Source organism: Letharia columbiana (genome assembly GCF_014066305.1).
Source record: "Letharia columbiana isolate WasteWater2 chromosome Unknown Sc0000015_s0, whole genome shotgun sequence".
NCBI classification, from domain to species: Eukaryota; Fungi; Ascomycota; class Lecanoromycetes; order Lecanorales; family Parmeliaceae; genus Letharia; species Letharia columbiana.
The window spans coordinates 435,658-461,475 of record NW_023501054.1 but is presented as its reverse complement, the minus strand read 5'-3'; the positions used below and the strand labels follow the sequence as shown (position 1 = coordinate 461,475).

The 25,818-nt window shown below is 46.2% G+C and overlaps 9 protein-coding genes across 9 annotated transcripts; 4 read left to right on the top strand and 5 right to left on the bottom strand.

Moving 5' to 3' along the window:
• Window positions 1-967: 967 nt before the first annotated feature.
• Window positions 968-1,384, bottom strand: HO173_005509 (uncharacterized protein; the record flags this gene model as incomplete). The annotated part of the gene is made up of 1 exon (XM_037307425.1): window positions 968-1,384. The coding sequence occupies one exon, from the start codon at window positions 1,382-1,384 to the stop codon at window positions 968-970; it is 417 nt and encodes a 138-aa protein (XP_037165763.1).
• Window positions 1,385-2,372: 988 nt separating this feature from the next.
• On the top strand, window positions 2,373-2,966 carry HO173_005508 (uncharacterized protein; the record flags this gene model as incomplete). The annotated part of the gene is made up of 1 exon (XM_037307424.1): window positions 2,373-2,966. One exon carries the CDS (start codon window positions 2,373-2,375, stop codon window positions 2,964-2,966), a length of 594 nt encoding a protein of 197 aa, XP_037165762.1.
• Window positions 2,967-9,043: 6,077 nt separating this feature from the next.
• Window positions 9,044-9,571, bottom strand: HO173_005507 (uncharacterized protein; the record flags this gene model as incomplete). The annotated part of the gene is made up of 3 exons (XM_037307423.1): window positions 9,044-9,284; window positions 9,347-9,490; window positions 9,555-9,571. The coding sequence occupies 3 exons, from the start codon at window positions 9,569-9,571 to the stop codon at window positions 9,044-9,046; spliced, it is 402 nt and encodes a 133-aa protein (XP_037165761.1).
• A 2,104-nt stretch (window positions 9,572-11,675) lies between these two features.
• On the top strand, window positions 11,676-13,351 carry HO173_005506 (uncharacterized protein; the record flags this gene model as incomplete). The annotated part of the gene is made up of 3 exons (XM_037307422.1): window positions 11,676-11,735; window positions 11,817-13,261; window positions 13,327-13,351. The coding sequence occupies 3 exons, from the start codon at window positions 11,676-11,678 to the stop codon at window positions 13,349-13,351; spliced, it is 1,530 nt and encodes a 509-aa protein (XP_037165760.1).
• A 1,601-nt stretch (window positions 13,352-14,952) lies between these two features.
• Window positions 14,953-16,252, top strand: HO173_005505 (uncharacterized protein; the record flags this gene model as incomplete). The annotated part of the gene is made up of 3 exons (XM_037307421.1): window positions 14,953-15,420; window positions 15,495-15,668; window positions 15,731-16,252. The coding sequence occupies 3 exons, from the start codon at window positions 14,953-14,955 to the stop codon at window positions 16,250-16,252; spliced, it is 1,164 nt and encodes a 387-aa protein (XP_037165759.1).
• A 1,320-nt stretch (window positions 16,253-17,572) lies between these two features.
• Window positions 17,573-20,347, bottom strand: HO173_005504 (uncharacterized protein; the record flags this gene model as incomplete). Its single annotated transcript, XM_037307420.1, has 4 exons — window positions 17,573-17,958; window positions 18,120-19,032; window positions 19,671-19,900; window positions 19,966-20,347. The coding sequence occupies 4 exons, from the start codon at window positions 20,345-20,347 to the stop codon at window positions 17,573-17,575; spliced, it is 1,911 nt and encodes a 636-aa protein (XP_037165758.1).
• A 1,004-nt stretch (window positions 20,348-21,351) lies between these two features.
• HO173_005503 (uncharacterized protein) lies at window positions 21,352-21,897 on the top strand (the record flags this gene model as incomplete). The annotated part of the gene is made up of 1 exon (XM_037307419.1): window positions 21,352-21,897. The coding sequence occupies one exon, from the start codon at window positions 21,352-21,354 to the stop codon at window positions 21,895-21,897; it is 546 nt and encodes a 181-aa protein (XP_037165757.1).
• A 272-nt stretch (window positions 21,898-22,169) lies between these two features.
• HO173_005502 (uncharacterized protein) lies at window positions 22,170-22,939 on the bottom strand (the record flags this gene model as incomplete). The annotated part of the gene is made up of 2 exons (XM_037307418.1): window positions 22,170-22,547; window positions 22,721-22,939. The coding sequence occupies 2 exons, from the start codon at window positions 22,937-22,939 to the stop codon at window positions 22,170-22,172; spliced, it is 597 nt and encodes a 198-aa protein (XP_037165756.1).
• Window positions 22,940-24,241: 1,302 nt separating this feature from the next.
• On the bottom strand, window positions 24,242-25,522 carry HO173_005501 (uncharacterized protein; the record flags this gene model as incomplete). The annotated part of the gene is made up of 3 exons (XM_037307417.1): window positions 24,242-24,983; window positions 25,057-25,210; window positions 25,273-25,522. The coding sequence occupies 3 exons, from the start codon at window positions 25,520-25,522 to the stop codon at window positions 24,242-24,244; spliced, it is 1,146 nt and encodes a 381-aa protein (XP_037165755.1).
• Window positions 25,523-25,818: the final 296 nt, after the last annotated feature.

The window sequence follows — 25,818 nt, the reverse complement described above, 5'->3', positions numbered from 1 at the left end:
AAATTTTTGCCAAGGGTAACCGTTCGGGACGGTTACTAGATTACTTTAAATTTAAGTTTATCGTATTTACTAGCCAAATTTATATATATAAAGAATATATTTAATATGAGTTAATAACCGTTCCCTTGATGGTGGTAACCGTCTCTAAAACTCGAATTTTTCGCTATAATAAATATTGTCGAAAAATTCGCGGCGCTTCGCGTTTTTATAAATTGTTAGCAGTACCCCTACGGGGGTCCATATTTAGGTCCAAATAGGGGTGTCTGGCTTCGGGGCTCGATGACGAGCTCCCTACGGAGGCCCTACGAAGGCCCTACGGGGGGTGCTGTTATGATATTCTTCTATTTGTAAAGCGAAAATATCGAATTTCGATATTTGATGGTAGGGGGTAGGGCTTAGGGTAGGGCTTAGCGTGGGTCACCGGCCTGGACGGTTACCAGACCCCGTTGAAGGCCACATTCCTTCTTACTGTACAACTACGCAGTCACTCTTTCTAACCATCGATTCTGGAAATCGGACCGCAAAAAGCTCTTGATCATGATTCTGATCGCTTCAGGAAGAGCATTAGTTCTGGAAATCAAAATGCCGAAGATAAAAACAACGCTCATGACTTCCGTTCAAGACTCTGACAGCTTACGAAAGGGATTTAGTTCTAGGCTTTCGACGCCACAGCGGAATGTAGGAAACAAGGCTCCAATATATACGTATATCCATTGTTAGCACTGTTTCGGGATGTGGGACACTGGAAGGAAATACCAGCTTACAATGCACGGTTGAGCTGTTGTTTTTCTCCCCGTACATGCACTTGTGCAGATTCCTCGAGCATGAAAACGACGCGCCAGTTCGAAGGACAGTCAAGCCATGGCCACTTGGCTCTTTAAGTATGATTGTATGGAGATCTCTTCTGACTCACTCTCTCCCCTTGCCTCACCCAATACCAACACGGTACAGGCTCTCCTGTTCCCCACTAATATACGGACTCCTCAGAACGTCGAAGTGCCCGCAACTCCCATTTCCGTATTGAGTTACGGCCCCCTTCACAACTCTGCGGGCAGGTGAAATAGTAGCATGGTCTGTCATGGAGAAATTGGGTACAGCTTAGGCAGTGGATGGTCGTCCCTGATCTTCTTTTGACTGTAAATACCCTTTGCAGCGATGATCCGTCGACGGGGGGTGTTTTGCGTGATATGGAGATGCCGTCCTGAAAGGTCTCACCGCTCAACGTAAGCCCATACTTAACCACTTTCCTAACAGCGTGGGGACCATCGGAGGAAATGGGTTCTGATCGTTTGAGGAGCTCAGTCTGGCCCTTTTTCTTGGGCGCCTCGATCTCTGCTCCTTCCTTCGTGTCTGTCCACACCGCTTTGTAATACGAAGACCACATTTTTTGCGTGAATAAACGGAGGAAATCATCCTAGAAATCATCCAGTACTTATGCGCTTTGACGTTCGGTGACTCCGGTAGTCACCACTGCAGACTCATTGGACCTGAGACGCAAGAAAGCACAATGTTCGGAGGGGTCTGCGTTCTCAGCCACCGCTTCGTCGGCGTCGTGTCTCGGGCTCCAGCAGACACGAATAGCCATACCCAGACCAGCATATCATCAGACCAAATACTCTCTCAGGAATATCCCTTCTTTCAAATAAGTACCCCCCAGAATATAAGGCTTATACCTTCATCCTCAAAGACTCTAAGCACGCACAAAAGCAGCCAACAAAGTCTACCCCAGCAATGCATCCCTCGATTTTCCTTCCTGCTGTTTCCGTGGCCCTGACAATCGCCACACCCGCTGCTATCAAGTAGACCAGACAAACTACGGAAGCGTGTGACTCACAACACACATATCCTGGTGCTAACAGCTGCCCCGGTGAATGCTACCTAGTATGTGGATACTACCTCCTCCAGGTTACATCTGAGTCCGGAAACTACTGAGCCGACAAGAGGTGATGCGCGATAAGGGGTCCTTAGCGGAGTCACACAATGCGTTGTCGTGGGCAGTTGCATTGGTGAGAACTACATCACAACTGTACTGTGGATTTGTCCAAATCCTACGTGACACCCGTTAATCAGAGGGTGGGTATCAAAGGTGAAAGGGGCCTGGGATGAGTGGTTGGCAAAATCATCCTACACCAACAAGGTCTCCGTGAACATTGTTGGACTTTATTTCCAATGCGTCTCAAAAGTCGACATCCAGAAGCTAACTTGCACTTCTATTTGCGTACGATTCATGCTTGCACATCCAATACGACAGAGATTCGAGGCTAAGGTCAGATACGGGTAGAGTTTGGCACGGTGCAGCGTGTCTCGCTGATCTCGTATTCAATAATACGAGGTCGCAAAAGATCTTGGGGAATTCGCGAACTACAAGAACGATGACCATCCTCGCCTCAAAGACACAATTTTCACACAACAACCATTCTCGGATGGCCCTCTCTTTCTTCGCTAGGATATTTGCCCATCCCAACCCTCTCAGCCCCAGCGTTTTCGACATACTTCGCGAAATCCTGACATGTACTCTCATCCACGTCATTTTGTGCACTGCATACTGTCATCTTACTTGCCTGCTTTGCTATATCATTAACCTCTGCTCCGCAAAGAAAACGCGTCGCGTTGAGAATCTCGTCGCAAACCTCGGTATTTCTCACACCATCTGTGGCGAACCGACCGTGCTCTATGCGTACATTACTGCCTGGATTCTCAACGCCCTCTTATTACATCTACATGATCATGACCGGTCGGGTTCCTACTGGTTTCTGGTAAAGTCCATTGCGTGGGTCTATGTGGAGACATTGTTCTTCTTCGGCATTGCGCTCGCTATGACGCTGCTGCTTCAACTTCTGGAAACTGTCAGTGGCGCCGGACCAGACGACGATGCAAACAGGGACAAGTTCAAGATGAGGAAGGGGCGGGATGGGTCTGATGAGGAAATGGGGGAAGCGATGGTAGATAAGAAGACGATTTTGTGACTTTCTAGCCGAGAATGCGGACATTCAAGATATACTCGTTGAGTATCTTCAGGGGTCGGAGACAGGTGTCCAGCAACACTAGCTGCAAGTTCGACAATGGCTTTGACAATCTGATGATCTCTGTTGCTGCTAGTCAATAACCCACTGCAGGACAATTGCACAGAGCTACGACTTCTCGAAGAATCAGCTTGGCAAAGACAGCTGCCCTTCATCGAGCGTACCAGGATAGGTAATCCTAGGCTTGAGCTCGCTCTCGTTCATGTGCATCGCCGTCAGGCAAGCTGCCCGAAAATTGGGTAATCTTGACACACTCTACACAAAGCCAGCTCAAAATTCGAGGAAGAGTTGATCTTAGTAGCTACAAGCCTCAACGTTTTTGAAAAATGTACATGGAATAGCTGCGACTTTTTCCGCAGCGCCTGCCATTAAAGATAATCCGCGACTGAGCTGCGGAAGGATCGCGAGCTGCATGAAGCTTGCAGGCACACCAACCTATAAGGAAAGGTCTTCATTGCCCGCATCGACACGGTCCAATAAGGAGCAGCTTTGAAAGATAGAGGGATAGCGAGACAAGGCAAGTCTCGCAGGGGCGGAGCTGGAGTCCTGCGAAGTTGGGGCGAAGTTGGGGCGAAGTTGGGGCGTGGTAGCTGGAGGGATAGTGGCTGTAACCTAACGCCCTACTCAAGTCTGCTTCATTGTATCTTAACGCCTTTGATTTCCGGTCGATTCCTCAGAGTCTCCTCAGTTTCATTCCAATGGCCGAACCTTTCTCGAAGCCACCGGTGTTGCCGGTATCATCAGTCTGATCATCGAAATTACGAAGATCACTCATGCATATATGCACGAAGTCAAGAATAATCCGAACAAGGCCAGAGAGCTTAATCAAACTCTCACCGCCACTAGGGGGTGCAAGAAGTGAGTAAGGTAACTAGGCCGGATTTAGACATAGCTTCTCCAGTATTAAATAATGGTAGCGGCTACGCGTACAGCCCCTACCACTAGGCGTACAGCCCCTATTCACTAGGCGTACAGCCCCTATCTACTAGGCGTACAGCCCCCTGATCCGGTTAGCGGCCGCGCGGAAGCTAACGGAATCTAATCGAAATGGTAAAGAACCCGTATAAGCTGATGGACACTAACCGAATATGGTAAAGAACCCGCATCTAGTCTCTTCGAGATTCTTGCGGAGATGCTTGGTGGTAGCAGGGCAAGCCTCCCTATGTCTCTCCCTGTAGATTTATAACATCGGACGGTTTCAATTGTCGCTTAGTGAGGTTTTTGAATAATTTCTCTATGGCGATAGCTGATTGGCGGCTACCCTCTCTGCTTGCTACTAAAAATACGCCCATCATACTCAATTGTCCACTACCTATCGGCCAGCTGGTCTTCCTACATCTGAAACGTATTGAACATAGCCTCGTTACCCTGCATGTAGGCCGATGTAGCACCACCCGTGTAGCACCACCTCGCTGTCCTCGTGTAGCACCACCTCGCTGTCCTCCTCTTGTAGCCTGTCCAGCCTGCCCACCTCGCCGCCCTCCTCGTGTAATGCCTAGTCGTCGGGGTGGCTGCTGGCTGCTGCAGCGGTCGCAAACCCCCGCTGTGATGCTTGCAGTGTAGAGGTAGGTGTAGAGGTAGGTGTAGGTATGCGCTCTGATCCTTGCCTATTGAGCGAGGGATGTAGGCGGGCGGTGGGGTGGGTGTTGATTCTACTACCATATCCTACTGTGAAGGCATTCGGCTCGAAGAGACTAGATGCGGGTTCTTTACCATTTCCGATTAGATTCCGTTAGCTTCCGCGCGGCCGCTAACCGGATCAGGGGGCTGTACGCCTAGTAGATAGGGGCTGTACGCCTAGTGAATAGGGGCTGTACGTCTAGTAGACAGGGGCTGTACGCGTAGCCGCTACCTAAATAATTACATTTCCGTCTACGGAGGTCGGCACCAAAAGTCCTGGACATGCCAAGACAAGGGTTCAGGTAGGGCTGAGTGCTTGGCATACTTCCAAATTTCATAGATAGCATCATTATTCTTTATTTTAATGAGTATCAATACTCTATATAATAGCGACGTAGTATATATATACGAAGTATAAATATATAAAGTATATATATAATAGCGATATTAATAGAATATATAATAGTAATAATATTAAAGTATTAATTATAACGTAAAGAAATAGAAAAGAGTATAAAGACTTTTAATATATAAGTCTTATTTATATAATATAATAAATAAAAATCTTCTTACTATTCTCTATTTTAATTATCTTTTATTAATATATTTAATACTTAAAGTATTAACTATAATAATAAATAAGAGTATAAGACTTAAATTTAAATACTTACTAAGTCTTATTAACTATAAATAAAATATTATATTACTTAAAAACTTAAATTAAAAATTTATAAGAAAGTCGAAAGATAATAGCTATATTATTAAAAGTATAAGTTTACTTAAAAGAGAATTTAGAAGTAAATAAAGTAAATATCGAGATATATTATAAAGATAATATATTTTAAAGATAATAACGAGTATAGAAAAGATTATAAGAGAGATAATATACGATTATACGACTTCGTCGAGCGAGCTAATAAGTATATACGTAATTATATAAAGCATTATCGTTAAATAAATGTAACTATATAGAAAATGCCAAGAATGCCAAGAGTGCCAAGTATTTTAGCGCTGTCCAGGACTTTTGATGCCGACCTCCGTATCCCATACTACTTAATTATTGGGAAGTAATACACGTACACCCCCTTTTGATACATGTACACCCCCCAAATCCGATTAGCTTCCGCGCGGCCGCTAGCCGCATAAGGTATAAACTCCGCACATAGCCGGAGTAGGGCCGAAAGAGTAGGGCTACACGAGGCGGATAGCGAGGAGTCGACAGCGAGGTGAACGTGGTACGCCAGCCTACATACAGGGTAACGAGACCATGTTTGATACTTTTCAGCTGCAGGAAGGCCAGGTGGTCAATAGGTAGTGGATATTCGAGTACGATAGGCGTATTTCTAGTAGCAACGAGAGGGTAGCCAGCCAATCAGCTATCGCCATAGAAGGACAATCCAAAGACCTTATCATTCGAGAGATCTGGGAAGGCTTGCCTTGCTACCACCAAGAGTCTCGGCAATATTCCCTAGAAAGCTATGTGCGAGGTTTATACCTTATGCGGCTAGCGGCCGCGCGAAAGCTAATCGGATTTAGGGGGTGTATATGTATTAAAAGAAGGTGTACATATATAAAAAGGAGGTATACGTATATTATATTCCTTATTATATCGTTAATTTAATACTTTTATTATTATTATTTATTAGTTAAATATATCGCTTAAATATCTTATCTACTCTAGCCTAGATTTCCTTTAAAAAAATATTCTTTTACTTCTCGAGGCCTCGATTGCAGTCTAAATTCGGCCTAGTTTATTACGAGCGTATTCTTAATATACTATTAGCCCTATAGCCTAGTATCTTAATAGAAGATATTCTCTATTATATTATATCTTCTTTCTATATATATAATTCGATAGTCTTATTATTTTAATTCTATCTCATCTATATTAATATCGTATCTATACTAGTTCTAATATAGTTATCTTACTTACTTCTTATATTCTCTAGTAGTATACGAAACGCATCGTAAAGCTTAATATCTTCGCTTATTACTCTTTCTATCTAGTTTTTATAAACTAGTAACGAGATTCACCTATATATGATATCGACTACGAATCCTCTAATAAAGATTTTTATATCTTTAAAAATCTACTCTATATTTATTTAATAGTTATTACGCGTTAATTAAATTCTAACTTATTAGTTATAATAAGTATAAATTTATAATTCGATATATTAGAGAAGTTAAGAGATTTATTCTTTAATTATAATAATAATTATTTATATATAAGCGAAAATCGAATAATAAGATACGTTAGATCGAGAGTTAACGCGTTTTTTTTAAAGAATTTAATATTATCGATATAATAATAAGTTTTATCTCTCTTAATCGACTTATATCTTTCTCTCTTAATAATTAATAATTTTTTTTTAAATATTATAAATATTTAACTTTAACTATAAATAAGCTAACTCGTTTATAAAAATTATATAAAGATTTTCTATAAAAAAGAGATTAGATAAAAGAGTTAAATTTAATATATTTAAAAAATATTCTTTTAATAGCGAAATTAATAAATAATAAATAATAATTATATATCTTTTAATTAGCTATTAATATATAAATAAATCTTAATTAAATTTTATATTCTTATAGAAATTAAAGCGAGCTCTTAACTTCGATTTAATAAATATTACTATTCTCTCTTTTATATAACGATATATAATAAAATACTAAGTATTTAAATATATATAAAACGAGTAAAAGCCTATAAATTAAATTCATAACCATTTTTTTTGATTAGGGCTGTCGAGCAAATTTGATAAGCGATCTTTAATAAGCGATATTTGAATTCCTTACCCTTAAAGAACGATAAGACTAAATTTTATAATTTTCTCATTTCTAGAAAGCGCAAATTTCGGTCTATGATTTGAAAAAAAAATCTTAAAATTTTAATAGAAAATAGTAAAGTTATTAAAGGGTTAAAAGTAGAATAAGATATTTTAATAATTGCGGACGCTAATTTATTTACCCGCGATAACTTAGCCGATCTAATCAAAGAGCGTAGCGAACTCGAATTTATAATTAACTATATATACAAATTCAAGATTTTCTAACTTAGCTCTATCTTATTCTTTTATATATATTAATAAAAAGATTAAAGCTTAATCTTAAGAAATATTAAGAAAAAGATTTTAGAATATATTATAGAGTATAATAATATCTAATTATAATAAAAGCTTTAAATTTTTTTTAATATAATATATATAGCCGTAATTCTATAAAATTATAATTATTTATTATATTTTAAATAGAGTATAAATATCGGATATAGCCGTAAGGCCGAGTGGGTAAAAACGATTACACTCTGGGCTACGTCTTTTAATGGGAAGGGGTATGAACAGAGGCACGGCCCTCCGATATAGGAATTACACACACATACACACACCTAGTTTTTATATGTAGTCAGCAACAGCCATTGATTCCACCATTGACAACCTCCACCAAATCATCGGTTAGTCGAAATTGAAACCATACAAACCCACCAAATAGGCCAGTATCGCGTTTTTCGTGGTGTGGCAATGTCTTTCACTGAACGACGCCGTCAAGACCGTTCCCATAGGCCTATTATTACGCCTCCTTCATTCCCCTTACACCACCGCAGTTCCTCTTATCCTCAGTTAACACCAAAGTTTATTCCATTCGCTGATACGCCCGCTGATCAACACTCAATTGGTGAAAATAGCGACGATGAGATCAATGGCTAATAAATTCATGTGGGGAGGGCAACAAGCGAAGCTGCCAAGCTTTGCGATGCGTTTTGCACACCGTAAATTCTATCGTGCCAAGAGACTTTTTCGATGGCAGCCACGCACATCTGACCTTCACCACCACTCACTCCCGAGAGCTCACATGGTCCCTTCATATCCCTGCCTCTGTTTTTAGAGACACTCATTACCAAAGTGTGCACCCTGAGTGCATTGGAATTTTAACTGTCTAACTGAGTAATTTGTTTTAGTGGAGCGAGGAACTTCCAGCTCCACCCAAGTCCTCGTCATTGAGACTTTTGGCATTCAATGGGTGGAGTTGGAGGAAATTTGTCATCGTTATCAAAGGAAGGGTAAAGCTTGGTATCTACACTTGCTCTATCTTGGTGGTAGGTCATCCCGTGGAATGCGAAGGCGCGCTACCACCAATAGCTTCATTACACAATCGATGGACATGCAAGAGAGGACAAATAGTTGGGGTCAGGTGGCAATCATATACACAGCTGAATGGTACGGATACGATTCTCGTGGAGTATTCATCTCCAATTTATCCTGCTTACTCTCAATGACAAAGCTGACCTGCCCCGAGTAGCATCGTCTAATCCTTGTTTAAACAGAATCCCCAATCCCTGCCACAGCACCTCATGAACTTCCTACCTGATCCACACGGAGAGGCTTTGTTGCGGGAAGTCACCGCTGCTCCCCCGCCTGCAGATACCCTTTTCCTCTCGTGGCTCTGAGTATGAGGAACATCTCCTCTCTATCTTCCATCGGCGCATGCATCACGTCCGCCCGAGCGTTCTGATAGTTCCTTCCTGTCTCATCCTTTGCATGCCACTGAAAATGCTGATCTTTCATCACCCCGACATCTTCCATACCCAATTCCTTCAATGCTGCGATGATCTCCTTGCTTCCAGAACCATCAGGCTTTCTGCCTTCGATTTTAGTTTTGTTGTAGTGCGCGCCATCCTTTCGGGCTTGTAAGCTTCTAACGTATCGTAATTCTTCTCGATGTCGATAATGATGAGCACGCCGTTGTGTTTGAGGCGGTTGATCAGGGCTTGCAAACCGTGCTTGAGTCGCGCATCTTGCTCGGGGCCGGGAGGATCCTTTGTGAATAAAAAAATCGACTGCGAGCTTTGATACAGGAAATCAGTCTGGCTTTCAATAATTTTGAACTCTTGAGGGCGGAGCCACTCACACACATAAGACTACCATATCGAATGACTCAAATTCACCATCTAAATCCCCTGAGAGCTGAGCGTTCGCAATCTTGGAGTCCTGTGGCTTCTCGTGATCAATGAGGTCACCCCACACGGCCTTGAATTCGTAATTGGGCTATGCTCTCTACGAGGCTGTCTTTGCCGCGATCTTGTTGAACTCATCCACCATATCGCGAGCGCTGTCGATAGCAAGGACTTTGCTGACGTGAGGAGCAAATGCCTGTAAGCACACGTGCAATCAGTGACTGCCTAGTTCGCTGACCTGACCGGATGACTTATCATACTAAGAAACTCAGTCAGCCCGTCCGGCTACAGCAATGGATGTATATATACCACCCAGCATGTCTGGCATTCTTGGAGATTCGTCAAATGCGACAAAAATCGACAAATTACCGCCCAAAATTGTTGTCAGTCCTCGAATATGAACGTGTCTGGAAGTGAGAATGCCAGGCCTTTATCAGATCTAGAAGTCGCAGCACTTACTGGCCTCGAGACCTTTAACATTTAGTGGGAAAAGAAATGCTATGAATCACGCGCGAGACGAAGTCCGCTAGCAAGGCCTCGTCGATTCGGTCAATTCTATCTAGTAAGCGGTGAATCTGTGGTTGTGCACCTGTTGTGTGGATGCTCGCGATTATAGCCGATGTGTGTCGCGCCGCAACTATAGGTGGAGGGATAGGTGGAGGTCCAGCGGCTCACCGGAAGTATCCTTCAGCGTGAGTAATGTAGTCGAGACAGCGCTCTTTGATGAGACCTGAAGTATCACGGCGCAACCAGCTCGATAAAGGCAACAAATACTCCAGTACCAGAATGCAGCACCAGCTCCAATCCCACTCCAACAACTCAAATTGCAGCCTGTCCACCCGCAAACGGCACGATATACACCGTGGCAAACACACCGACCCTGCCACAACCCACACAGACCGGCCTTGCAAAATATACTTTAACATTCGAGATACTGTGCGACACCAATTGGCCAGGCGCTGGTGCAATAGTGGATTTGCAAGATATTGGCAACGTCACATCCCTGCTGCGAGAGTGCATTGATGGTTGCGCGCAGTTCACCTACCTCACCTCGCAGTCAAGACGCTGGGATTATAAATAGTACCAAGGCTGCACTGGGGCTGTATGGATGAGTTGGGGGGGGGGTTCGGCAATCTGAATCCGGGAACAAATGAGTGTGTCCTGAAGGCGAATGTTACGCTGTCCAGTCCTAATGGCACCTACGAGAGTCCTGGGTGGGATGGCACGGTACTGTTGTATTGAACCGGTCCTTTCCTCTGATACCATAAAGAAGTATGCAGCTGTTGGGCGGTGAGCAGACACGAAATAGGGTTCAAAGCAGGTTCAAGTATCTAGCATCTAGAGTTGAAAACTTGATCTATCTAGCATGGAGACGCTGCTTAATGTTGTGCTGAGTACAGTCCGAATTTTGTGCTTAGGTGCTGCGATCGTATTCACGCTGCCGGCATCGTGTTGTACCTCGCCTTTGAAAGACAAGTCACTGTTCTAATCCTGAGGCTTTATTAGCCAAGACGGCCTAATCCAAGTTGGGAATGCATATCGACGCTAGACGACTTTAGGATTAGCCGGCCAATCTCGTGCAGCAGCAGCAACTTCGCATCGCAGCTTCCGAGGTTATCCCTCTCGTCATCCGCCAACAGCGTTGCTTTCCCATCCTCTTCGCATGCTTTTCTCCATCATGCTAATCTCAACATTTTTATGTGGTTCTCTGCTTATCAACACGATATAGAAGGTCTCGGAATCTACACCGATAGTGACCATCACTATCTCAAATTCCTGTACAATCTGGAAAACGCTTTTTTTCGTAACATAAATCTGAAAGCCTTGCCTCTTGCTTCCCCCTCCTCGGTTCAACAGCTCAAGCATTCCGACGTTAAATTGTCCATTACTAGCTACCCAACCAGACCTTGACATATAGCTATTTCGGGCTCAAAATGGACGGAAGAAGGGCCTGAATTTAATGGTTTTGATTAGTGGCGCAATCATAAGCCGTCTCCGGATCGGATAACTTGGCCCCTTCCTGTTGAGGGAGTCGTTGGCATGGTGCACGAGTGATCAAAATTCCTCTTTCCGACATGGTATTCCGCGGAAAGCCGTCGAAAGCGTGTCATAGATGCAGGGAACGTCGGCTGAAGGTAAAACACACCACTTTGAACTCTTGTCAATGCATATGGACGACATCGGGACTCCAAAATGGTTACTAAAACAGGCCATAGTGCGACTTGGTCAAGCCCAGATGTACCCAATGCTTGCGGGCCGGGCGGAAATGTCCCGGCTATCGGCCCCAGTCGAATGACAGATTCCTTGATCAGACGGCCGAAGTGGTGTTCAAAGCTCGACTCGCAGAGGACGCTCGGACCGAGCAAGTGCAGTCTGATCAAGCAATGACCAAAGAACTTCCCCGCAGCCTCTCGCTGCCGATTGAGGCCCGAGCAACAAGCTTCCTTCTCTCAAATTTTATTCAAGGTAGCAACTTCGAATACCTGCCTTCACTTTACGCTCCGTACTCAGTTAGAGAGGAACATCTCTCGGCCAGTATCGAAGCTGTAGGACTAGCCAGTCTCTCAAATCAGCTCAGATCATTGCAGGTCTCGAAGCAAGGCAGAAAGCGCTATATCCATGCCATCCAGGCGACGAACACGGCTCTGCGATCTCCGGTCAGGGCAACGGAGGATAGTACATTACTCTCAGTCTTGCTTCTCAGCCTATACGAAGCAATCACCTGCACAACGCAGCTCACTTTGTGCTTATGGGAGAGCCATATCAAGGGCGCCATGGCACTTATCCGGCTCCGTGGCCGTCAGCAAATGAATACCCAGCTTGGTCTTCAACTACTCAGTCAGACCACCTTTAGTGTAGCCATCAGCGCCCATCGCAACATGGCCGCAGTCCCCACAGAGATTACCTCTCTCGTCACCCACGGTCTTCAGTACGCAAGTGAGGACGATCCATCATGGAGTCTTAAACTTATCTCATTCCGCGCTGCGGATCTTCGTGCTGCGATCAAGTCAGGCAGTCTGTCCGACCCGGACGTGATAATTGCGGCCGCAATGCAGTTGGACCACGACTTTGTGCTGTGGTCGAGTACACTGCCACCGTCATGGCAATTCAAGACTGTTTTGGCAGAACACGCCGATGGGACGTTGGTCTATGAAGGGTATTACCATTTGTATTCTACCCATGGCATTGCTCGGAGCATGAACGCTTGGCGCATGCTTCGAATGCAACTCAAACTGACGATCAGGGAACAAATCCTTCGGCAGCACACGTCTCCCCTGCGATCTCAAGATTACACCACGCTGATGCGACACGCCGAATCAATTATAACACAACTTTCTTCCGAGATCTGCGCCACCATCCCGCAATATGTCGAACTCCCAGCCAGAGTTCCTATATCTGTGTCCAAAACGCAGCCTCCACATTCCACCATCTCCGATACTCCCTTACCAAAGACAGAGAGTTCTACGTCCGGCTTTACGCATGCAGCCCGCAGCTATGGAATCATTTGGCCCTTGATGTCCGTTGCCACTTGCCCCGTCTGCCATAGTTCTCGTCGTGCGTGGATAATCAATCGGCTGCAGTACATTGGCCGGCAAATGAATAATCCGCAGGCGCTATTGGCTGTGAAGATACTAGAGAGAAATTGGGACGTCGATATAAGGTAATTCGATATTTCTGACAAACCTTATATTATATTTTGCTAATTTTGCTAACGTATTGGCATAGAATGCATCTGTGTCACCTGCTCTAGCCACACTCTTCCAGCTCCTTCCGCAGAGTCTTGACCACCACCGGCCTTCCCGTCCGCACAGACCGATCATCCGCCGATGTGCCGCAGTAGCACTCACCTCTTCTTGGCTTGAAACAAAGCTTCCGAGTGCAAGTTCTCGCTTAAGTCGTGCAGATTTCGTCGACAACAGCTGTCAGAGACTATCGGGGGAGACTGTGCGAAGCATGTTCAGAGTGGTTCTTTGTTCCTGCTTTCAACCAGCCGTCATCTTCATCAAAGACTAGCTAGCATTTTGCTCTCGATGTCTATTCGAGCTGACGATTCGACGATTTCAGGAGTGTTCTTCTACTTTTAGCCATTCACAGAGAACGAGTAATGCTTTCAAAATTGCGTGGCAAGTATGATGAGAACGACTAAACACTCAACTGATTTCTTATTTCTCAGACTCCTAGCAAAATCGCAAGCGAAAGATCGCCTAATTTGTTCCCAAAACGTTTGAAACAGCATCTATAGCACTCAACCCTCTCCGCAGAACAAACCTTGCCTCCTACAGAGCCCACACCCTCGTCCTCCTCTCCCTGTTCCTATTCCCACTTACATCCGCCCCTCCCTTCGCCACCTTACCACCTGATCCACCAACGGCACCACACTCTTGAACCCCATCATTATCGGTAGCGATACCGACCAACTACTCGAATCGCAAAGCCACACGCTCAAATACATCGCTCTGAGTCGGCAACATCATCCAACAGGACTTTCTGCCGCGAGTTTTTGGTGCTTAAAAATATCCCGAGTCGCAGTTCGAATGGGGAGGTACATGTGTATAAGGCTACATACACAGGATACTCGTTCGGAGAACAAGTGAGAGAGGAACCGAAATGCGAACCTGTCAGCAACAGAGCAGAGGAATAGGAGTCTGTCTAGGAGATGTCTTGCTGTCTGAGGTATACTCCCGTTGCTCCCTCCGCTACTCCTTACACCCACCACGCGAGCGTGCCAAAGACAAACTCTACTTGAACTCCCCAGCCCACTTCCCTTATTTAAAACCACACTGACTCCAAAGCCGCGTCGGTATTTCATACCGGACATCAGTACGCATGAGTATCTGGTTGAGTTCCAGGCTCGACCCTGTGCAGTCTACGTGAATCACCGGTTTCGGCATAGTAGGGTAAGGCGTCGTCTTACGGAACATTCAGACGATTTGAAAGTACATTAAAGGCGCCCGAAGGGTGCGGCGAATACTTATAAGATAGTTTTGAAAAACGAATAATGTACGTTCTGATTCTTAGACTCAAAGCCTTGAGTTCTAGCGAAAAAGCTCAGCCATTCACTCTTAAAGTACATACTTACTTTTGCGGCCTGCGGTAATGCCGAGCCTCTGATAAGAAAACATCACGCCAGAATAGACATGAAGATGCCAGGCTTACACTAGAGTATACGTATGCTATACATCATAAATCCTTCGATGTATTCCGTTGACCGTAAGCTCTGATTGAATACTTTGCGACCTTCCTTACTGGGATGAGAGAGGCTAGTGGAATTGGGAAAAATAAGCTCTCGTTACTGTTCGTCCATGGCCATCTTCCTAGGCGTCTCTTTCACGTGATCCTTCCTTTGTAACGATGTCTTCCCTCCTCCTCATCGACCTCCAACAAGATTTCGTCAGTCCAACACGAATCCCTGCAAAACCATTCATAGACTCTCTTCCACCCCTGCTACGACAGTTCACAACGAGAAGAAGACCCATCGTCTGGATCGACAGCGTGTACGAACAAGGCAAAGGAACATGCGAAGAAGACGTGTCTTCCAACGATCCACCTCAATCCGATTTCGAGCTCTACCTTTCCGGAACTCACCGTTCCGGCCGTTTCTGTGTCCACGACACTCCAGGCATACAAATCCACAAAGACCTTCTTCCCTTTCTCCATGCACATCACATACGCATAACAAAGAACCCACTACTCCGCAATCTCACGAAGACAGCACTCCACGACACTCTCCAACAAACAAAACATTTCTTCCTCGCAGGAGTCACAACAAACACATGCATTGCTGCCACTGCCGTCGATGCACGCAAATTGGGTTACGAGGTCACATTCTCGAGGACTGCGTCAAGGCATTCAAATAGCACACACATGATCGAGCAATACTCACTCTCACTGAGAAACCATATGACGTCGACTGGTGCACTTCCAATAACGTTTCCTCTTATCTTGGCGACGACAAGCAGCTCCAGCAACTTCCCGTGCTATACTGGGTCAAAGGATCCATTCCAAGTTGGAGAGTCATGATCACACTCGCATGGATGAAGATTCCATATCTCAGCAAGCGTCTCAGAGTCATGACTGAACCTAAGGAAACTCGAACCCCGAGTTCGCACTGATTAATCCGAGATGCAAGACTCCAACGTTTGTCGACAGTGATGGCACGATTGTCATAGAAAGTATGGCCATCCTTCAGTATCTCGAGCGCTTTTCCCCAGGCACTCGCGAGAATCGCCCAAGCGATCTTTCCAAATCGGAATGGACACAAGAGACTGTGAGATTTCATGAGTCTGAAAAACCTAACAGTATATACGAGCCTACCGAACTGCTATACGATGCAGAGTGGGAAAAGCATCGTGAAAACATTCTCCAAGCCTACCATGATGTTTTCAAAGAATTCGAACATTGGGAAAGATATCTGACCAATGGAGGGTTCCTTTCAGCTCGACATGCTTTTGGACTGGCAGATTGTGCTTTTTATCCTGTCCTTGCATACATGGTGCACCGTGGGCTCGCCCTGACGTCGAAACTTTCGGGCTTGGAAAATCATTATGAGAGGTGCGGCGCGCTCCAAACGGTGCTTGAAGCCAGTCCGGATCATTGGGAGACACCTGGCAAGAGCCTGTTCCTGAGATGCGAGAAGATGCTTAAGGAGTGAGATAGTTGTGCTGGTAGATACGGTAGAAATCATTCGCTGGGAGATGTTCATGAACTTGATTGGCCGTGATTGACCTTCCTTAATGTTTGGGCTTTTGACTTACTGAAAGCTCTTTACTATCTGGTGAAGCTGCTCCGGATCTGAAATTCTTTAGTTCGCCAATTCTGTTTCTGAATACTCTCACGCCCGCATCTCGTTGAGTGTTTGCGGTCCGTGGGTGGATTGAAGTTTGTGAAAAGGGTCGGAGGGTGCGTAGAACGGCTGTGACTGGTCCGATTCTATTGCGCTTTCCACGTCTCTTATTGACAGGCTTGGCCTGATCCAGAGCCTCTTGTGGGAATATAGCACGGTGACTGTCAATGATTGTCTGTGGCAGATGAGGAACACAGGGGCTGAGATTATATTATTTTCTTATCAGAAGGATTCCGCGAGGGTTTGGTTGTTGGAGTGGTGGGAAAGGGGCACATTGATTTGAGAATTTTGGGGGCTGTAGGGTTCATGCTATACGTAAACGTGATTTTTTGTTTGCACGATATGTTCAGCAGAAGGTCTGGAATACTCATGGAGGGTTTCTGGGCGAGTTGTCCCATCGTCTGGCAGGGGTAAAATTCAGGGGTTCCGACCGAACATCAAAAAACACCCCATTGCAAGTTAGTGTAATTCAATGACGCCTGCTTTCACAACAAAATACTTAGTACCGCGATTAATCTTTATAAATGGCAGATCTCAAATTCTGTAATAAAAAATAAGTCTGTGATTCTTGTCGTTCAAAAGTCGTTGTGTGATGAACATACAGATATTTGATGTTCTGCCAAGACCCTTTTCTTTACCCCCCCCCCCCGAGGGGGGGGTTTTTTTTTACCCCCTTTTCTTTACAAATGAAATGGCAGCTACAGTCACGATACTGTTTTCGTATAATGTGTACAGAATTGTTGCGAATGCGTGGCACCTTTATTTGCGCCTGACCGATATTTAAAGTGTAGCAATCGCAAATGCTCATACTTGCAACAGCTTCGAGGAAGGAAATAGACAGCCCATACGTCTTCTGTATAGACTGAGTCAGGTGTAACGGATTCCGTAGCCTTACTCCCTACGATTGACCCCCTCCAGGTCCCCACCTTCTCGCTCCTCTCTTGCGCAATTCTTCGTAGATTCTTTGGAATCTTCGTAGATGCATCGATACAACATCCATATAAGACTCGTGAATCAAGGAGCCGCCGGCCTCCAAGCAGGCAGATGCAACTCGTCCCTAATTGAGCAGCACAGCACCAGCCACCGCGGCCGAAAGTTGAACACACCTGTGCCACGTCGCAGGAAATTTTAGACGACTTTTCTTCTTCTCGGTGCGCTCGTCTCGGGGTCTTGCGCGAACGTAAGCCGTATCTCACTCTCCTCGAAATCCTTGATAATGCCGGAGTTGCCGCGAAGGCTCTTCAAAATGAAGGTCTGAAAAGGGTCGGCCAACCGTGGCTGCCCCAACACGACTTCTTGCAGATTTGGGTATCGCAATCTCTTATGTTTAGCGATCTCACTCAGCTGCATCATGAGCTCTTTTGGCAGGGGAGGAGACATGGGTTGGAAAAGTCTAACAATCCACGTGAAGTGCGGTTCACCTTCCAGTCTCAACATCCGTATTGCTGGAGGCAGAACTTCCCAGATCTGTGGCGGCGTTTGGCTATCTTTGAAGAACAGCTCTCTGTACTCATCTGAGACCACCAGTAAACGTTTTGGCACGCAAAGGCGACTCAATGCCTTGAAGTTATGTAAATTTCCGAAGGTGGCGTCATTAATATCTGTTATGGTGCGCTTGTATGGATATTCGATAATGCAGAGTTCACGGAGTGAACTTTGCTGTAAACCAATGCACTCGGCCAGTCTTCGGGGGAGAGCACATTTGCAAGGACTTTCTTATTGCGAACAGGAGGCGGTCCAAGCTCAAAGACTTCCAAAGCTTTAGGCCACGACAGGATCTCTGCCAAGTCATCTCCGAAAGGTATACCGGTCGGAAAGGACAACGATGTCACGTTTGAAGTTCTCAACCTTGCAGAATGTTGAGGACGATGCCACCGAGGAGACGTGTCCCAATCTGCTGCAATCTCGATGGAGAGATTTCGGAGAGTCGATATACGGAACAAAGCGAAGAGGTAGGAGTTTCCAGGATCCCGGTTCGCCCATATTTCGTGAGAAATGTTCAGTGACTTGAGTTTTATGTCTCTTAGGGGGTCAAGTTTGTAGAAGACGGGTGAGATATTCAATGTCTGCAGCGACGGTAGAAGTAGGTCTATGATGTAAGAGACCATGTCAACTGTAGCCTCAGAATCGGTGTCCAACAAGTCAAAGCCTGCAGTAGCGATGTAGGAGCGGATTTGTGGACGCGTGGTGATGCATTCAAGGAAAGGACTGAGCCTGACAATCCTCGATGGTTGGCATTGTGGCCAATCTCCACGGGCGGGTCTTATCGCTGTCGCGTAATTTGCACAGACGAGAAATCCTTTATTGACTCTGTCGCTGTCACATGTATCGATTCCGCTGTAATGCACGCAACGGTAGAGCCTAGGGAGCACCAGACGGTGGAGTTGACGGGAGACTGATACCAGTGCAGGTAGGGATTTATGAGCCACCCGTTGAACAATCTCGGATGTCAGCTCTTCTGGTAAAGCACTGAGACAGTCCATGTGGGCGGTAGCTTGCGGTTCAGGTTCGATTGAGTAGAAATGGTTCGTGCCGACGCTTCCTCTAATGGCAGACGCTGAGCGTGGATAGAGCAGGTCCAGGCTGTGCTTTCTCGTAGGCTCTCAGTCCTGCGTCAAATGACTGTGGAAAGCTGGGAGCGTTCTAGTCAAAGGCTGGCATGACGCCGGGATTGAAGAGGAAGGAAGGACAATATGCTCGGCGGGTCGGTGTAATGGCAAATAGGATACACCAGCGCTAAATCTCAATAATACCTTAGTCTCTTGGCATCAGCACGGTTTTTCGTGGTTCTCTCTGTGGAAAGACCATGCTACTTATGCTCTTGCGCTTTTGAGCCCTACGAATTGTTCTCAAGAGCTCAAGACTGGACTCCTTAGCTGGAAGAACTCTGCAGTTATGCCCCAAAAGGCTGTAGAGAGCGCCATCTTTATACGTTAAGGAATACAATCAAGTCGCGACGAGTTGGCAGTGCATTCGGCTTCCTAGTGATTTTGCTCCGGCACTCCTTGCTTCCCACGCCCAAATAAGCTTTGCACTGTGATTGTTGGTACTATCAAAGATTCAGGGAAGATGCTCTTGACAGTCACACCAGCTCTATCTCAATGCTAGAACGCGAGTTGTATCGGTATATGTTTCCTGTCAAGCAACCCCAGTATGGCCTCAATTCTTTCGGTCACCCGAAACCCTTCCTAACCCTCCAGCATTAATCTCTTCTTGGCTCCCTTACCATAGCCACATGCGTATAAATACCCTCCAACCCACCCAACGTTAGGTCAATATGACACTCATCCATCCTTACGAACCCCAACTCTTCGCAAAGCTTGACTCGTTCCCCTCCTTCTTCGCAATCGACATAGCACATCGCCCCCTCCCTATCCGCTCGTTGGAATGGCCATGACAGAAGCAAGGTACTAGCATCACCCTTATGGGTGGGAGAGGTAGCCAAGCTGTTCAGCACTGACCGTCAAACAGAACCTGGTCAGAAGTCTCATGGAGTGAGCTCAATTAGCCGTAGGACTTACCAAAAGACATCTTTTCCTTCAAAACTCGATTGCGCATCTTCATCTCGGCGCGACTCAGCGAAATCACAAATCCCATGTTCATGCCCCATATTGGAGGCACACCGTTTACGGGTTGAGGGTTTGCCGGTCCGTCATATGGTAGCTCCCATGCCGCCCATGCGATCATTCCCTCAACGTCCACAACTTTGAGACAGACCTGTTTGACAATGGTAGCTACAGCACCCTCGAGGAATAGAGGGTAGTATTGCGCGAGATGTTCTCTCATGGCTTTAGGGGTGGCGGAGCCGAGCTCGATTTGGAGACACCTGGACATGGTGGCAGTTTCGAGGGTGGCGATGGTGAGACCATCTGAGGGGATGCAGTGAGAGACATGCAGGGACATCCTGGTGAATTCTAGTGGAGCTTAGAGCGAGTGACGGATCTATGTGTCGCGGAGAATGAGGTATTGTCGCTTTTGGCGTTGATGTCAAAGGCTGAGAAAGAAAGTAAGAAAGTATGCTGACGATTATCTTATAGCCCGAAGATTTTAACACAATGGACATTGTGTGTCCTCAGATGTGTTAACACTTTCTTACCATTTTTTGAGACTAGGTTGAGGGATACCGAGGCTCTGTAGCCGCTGGATCATAGAAGGGCAAAAACCGGTGATGAAATTGTACAAGTCCTACGCGGCGCCAGAGAAAAGTAACGTTTTTCACACTTTTCCTAAAAAAGATTCAATCGGAGAGGGCGAAAATCCTCCATAGAATCACGGAAGTCCTGTAGTTTGGGCGCGGTGCCAGACAAAGTGGGCGAACTTATCACCCTTTCCTAAAGTTCGTCATTCAATCTGCAAGAAAATTTGTTCATACGCGTGTAACTCTCTTGATTTTTTTCCTTTGATAGCAGAAGTCAATTTTTCCTGACCAATTTCCTAAAATCCATGCCTAAGCGAAAGGAAAGAGAACTTTTCTCCTCTTAAAATGTGAAAAGTTCGAAATCTCCTCCATGCATGACTTTTGCAACATTCTCCTACTTGACCAAATTCAGACTCATAGATATAACTAGATCCATATGGGTCTTTCAAAGTATAGAACCCCGGTCAATATCACGCCTCACACATGTACAGACCTAACCAATGTTTTCCAATGCATGTCCTGATTCGCTCTTACTCCTTGAGCCACCGGGAGACAAAGTCACACGCCATCACCACCGCCTTCTGTCCCCGGCTGCCCATAAAAGTCCCACTCTGCGTACTGCGTTATAGTCTTTGTATGCCGTTCCTGAAACTCTCTCCTCTCGTTGGTGAGCACTTTTCGCATCCTCAGGCCCTCCTCCATCGAAATTGGATAGCCGTTCACTTTCTCGATAACAATATCAAATATCTCGAGCGGAACGCTGCTGCAAATGGCGCTCGCCTACCAATCACGTCTCTGGCTCTGTACCAAGCTTGTGCTCATGATATCCCTGTTCGGCTTGTCCAGTGCCAAATCACGCACGACATCTTTTGCTGCCAGAATCGAGAGGTTCCGCGTCACGGCATCAATTCGTCGAGTTGTAATCTGGCACCAGACGCGATACAACTTCCCCAGTGGCGCAAATGTCGGCGTGACCATTCTGGGCTGTACACTCTTCTCGCGAGTGGTTCCTGAACAGGCAAGGGAAGTGGTAGATCGCTTTGTCGACTTGAAAGACATCATTGAGTGGGACGTGGAAGACCATACTGAGCGTCACCAAGCGGACGTGCAGTGGTTAAATCATGAGGTCGAGAAAATCAGCGAGGCAGATCCCGAACCCTTCGGTAGACAGAAGAACCAAGAATCCAAGATACGAAAAGAGCACTGTCGATTCGGGGTTTATGACAGACCTCAGCGGTCAGATATGTTGGAAAAGGTCGACTGGGAAGTTGTGGGCATTTGGCCACACGCATTACAGTGTCGATTTCAAAGATGAGGAGACCGGCAAGAGGGTTGTCGCCAACCAAAAGAGATATTACGCCAAACTACCGTCGAGCAAGAAAGGCGCACATGGAATCCCATTTCACGCAGGGAAAACCCTCGACGTTCGTGCACAATGACAAAACATACAGCTGCACTACAAACGGGTCAAACACCAGCTTTGCCTATGTATCTGGATAGCTAATTTTTTACTGTCATCGAAACAATTCAGAAGGTATGATGGGTCAACTTATGGCCATTGTGCCTTGCTTAAAGCAAAGCTGATTGTTACGTCTCGGAATGTAGACGGCTAAGGGGGTCATTATGCACCAACGAGAAACCCTCGTCATCGGTACTAGACTTCAGAAGAGATTGAGGAGACTTCAAGATAGAGCAATGGCCATTTGAAGAGACAAAAATTCCCACCTCTAGCACGTGTACAATCAAAGGTGGGAAGAACCCTTCGATCTTTTCCGAACTTGACATGACATCGCGGCCAAAAAAATTCAATGCTTCCTCGACGAGTGACGTTTCGGTAGGATTGTAGGCCTGTGAGAAACCACCCGCAAACTTCCATGCAATTCTGAATGCATCTTCCGCGCCCAAGGCAATACCAGCAATCAGCGTCCGTTTCAGTCCAACTGTCGCTCTTCTGTAAAGTAGACACTAGGCTATGACGAACCTCACGATCGCTATTCGGAGACACTCCAAACTGATGTTTGATATTGCTCATGGCAAAGCGTCGACGATAGCACGAGTTAGCACGCAATCCCTATGTAGGCGAAAAAACTCGCCGCGAGAGAGGGCAAGGATTCTTGGCTTCTTCGTCTGAGTGATACCAGATTGAAATGCAGTTGCTGCCTGTAATGTTGTTGCACTGAGTTTTCCGCTCCATCGGCCAATGGTTTGGTGGAAGAGTCTCCTTGGGTACCGAACTCGATCCTCGCTTCAGCCTTCACTGTGGCAAATGAGAGCAGGCCTACAATGCACTCGTAGTTAGCAGGTAGTTTGTTTGGCGAGACGGTCGGTAGTAGATTCAAAGAAGTCTTTGCCGCCATGTTGATTTCAATGTATCGTCAAATATTGGAAACGTCTAACAGTTTAGATCAAAATTGAGAAAAAAACGCCCCGCCTGGAAAAAGGTCTTGGCAGAACATTAAAATAATACTTTCGCGAATAATGGCTAATGATAACTTTAGATAAAACGTTAGTTCTAAGGTCAGAAAAATCTGCAAAAAAAAAACGAAATATAAACTTTCTAGGGGTCCGTTGATAAAGAGTTACAAGACTGTAGAGCAGTGCCAGGGCAGAAACAAACATGGTGACCAACTGATTTAAAGCACCGATGTTTCCCAGGACAGATACAAATTTCCATACTGTAACCGTCGACCGAGTAAGGTCAAACACGGTATGAGATCAATAATTTCTCAATACGTTCAGGTTTAATATCCTGGTACCGCAAAGCTACCATACTCAGAGCTGAGTCTAACCAAAAAAGCGGACTCGGAGCCGGGACTTGCAACCAAGGAAGATACGAAACTCAAGGCTGTCGGTGACAAGGATGTCTGATGGATCGAGCGCTGGGGAAAAGAGATTGTGTGGAATCGAGATCCAAATCTAATGTCCAAAATGAATCTAACGTATGAATACAAATGTTGAAAACTAGGACAAACCCCCAAAGCTCGGCGACGTCGTAACACCTCAACAATCAAGATATAAACCAGACGAAAGCGAACACGAATCCCAAAGCCCACGCTGTCAAAATTCCTCAACTCGATCTAGCGCTCTCGAAAAGTGTTGAAGAGAGCAGTGGTCAGGAATAAGAAGTGTTAAAGAAAAAAGTATCGTACGGATCCTATAAAAGCTCGCAACGTCTCAACTGTCAAGCACAGATGAGATGAGATGAGATGAGATGAGAGAGATGAAAGCAAACGCGAATCTCAAAGCTCACGCTGCCAAAATTCCTCCATTTGGTCTAGCGGTCTTTAAAAGTGTTGAAGAGAAGTGAATACCCAGGTATCAAAAAGTAACTCTTCTCGGTCTAGTGTGGGGGGTAGAATGTGTCGAAAAGCGTTCAATATGCAATCCCCTTAGCTGCCAGCAAAGATGTTCAATAGGCTTTAGCATTCAATCGAGAGCGAGGACGGTCCTTCCTTAGATTCAAGTTGGCTCTTATGACCAACAGCTTCCAGAGGACCAGGTTCCAGAGAAGGTAGATTCAGTGTGAGTAGAGGCAGGGGAGGAGGGAATTAGCTATCAGAAGCCCTAGAACACAAGTCAGGTTGCCTTCCTACATCTATAATTACACTACTACTCCCGGCGTCCACCTCGTGTTCTATGATATCCTCAGCGATCCTTGCCTACAGCAAGTCCACAATTTTGGCGCCCGCATCCCGGATGTTCGACGTCCAGTACTGCGGCGTTGTCTGGATATACATGACCCCGTTCTCAAACACGCACTCGTTATAGGTACCCTTCTGCAACTTATCCACAATCCTGAGCCCGATCTCATTCTTGTCCGCGGTCTCTTGGTATCCCTCCTGCAGCATGTCGTCCTTGGCGAAGCCTTGTCCTTCAAGCGAAGAGACAAGACTCTCAAAGTATTTGAACGTATGAAACCCGAGCTTCTTCTGCCATTCGCGTGGGTATGTCGTCGGTTGCTTCCCGGAGGCCGTGTAGGCTGCGATGGCGGCGAAGTTGCGCTCGAAGTTGGGGTGGAGTTCCAACATCGGCAAGCCGAGGATCGACTGTATCTTCGCCTTGACATTGCCAATCTCAGGTTCGTAGTCCTTCTTGATGCCGTTCTTGGCATTAAAGTCCAATGCCGCACCACCCTCGGGGTTGGACGACATGCCGGCGTTGTTGACAGCGGTGGCGAGCTCGGCGCACACGGTATTAATGTTGGAGCCGAGGTATTTATCACGGAAGACGAGACGAAGCATGCCGCTGCTGATCTCGCAGCCCGAGTAGCTGATTTTGGGATTCGTGGTCTGCTCGAGGGTCATGGTGTGGGACGAGGCAAGAGTATTGAGTTCGGATTTTCCATCGGCGCCGAACTGTTCGATGTAGTCTGAGATGCCTCTGGTGGCGCCTTGACAGTATCTTTAGGGTTGGAGGCCACGTTAGCTTGTGTGGGATGGGGATTGGGAAGAGGCAGGGGGCTGGGATCATGTACTGGGTGAACATTTGGCCGGGCTTCTCTTTGGAAAAGCGGTCGTCGGCTAGGGTATAGAGATGGCCTGGATCGAAACTGATCTTCCATGGCTGACCAAGGACGGAGGAGAGATTTGCTTCGAGTTCGGGGATCTTGGTTTCGAATTCGTCACGGACTGGTTTTGGGCGAGCAGTCAGCGTTCAGGTCTGCGAATATTTGGCTGGATGGGTTGTATACCATTCTTGCGGATGGCCAGGGGCAGCTTGGTCTTTGGGGCGTCTCCTCCAGCGGTACTGGGGGCAACAGAAGTCGATGGGGTATTGATGGTACTGGTAGCGGGGGTGCTGTTGCTGGATGCGGGCTCTGCGGCCACAGGAACCTGAGCTCCGTTTTGAGACTTATCACCGAAGCCTAATTGAGCAGTGGCTTTGTTCAGGTCTCCCTCCAGCTCCTTCATGGTCTGTTTGGCCTTCTTAAGGAAATCCATGGCTGGCTAGGAAGGGTGTGTTTTCGGCTGAGTCTGGTAGTTGTTGTGAAGAAGGTAGGGTTGAGGGGTCTGGGTGCTCCGGCGAGAGGCAGATGTGTCTGGGTGATGATGAACGGACCATGGCGTGGGAGCTGGGCTCTTTATGTCTCTGTCCTCGACTGTTCATTTCCCCTGAGTACATCGATAACAATGGTTCGTGAGGCCTAGCCTCGCTGCCTGGAATCTGCCTCTACATTAGCCCACCGTCCTTGGACCCCATAGGTAATGCGCATTGAAGATTTAAGACTGGCTTGATG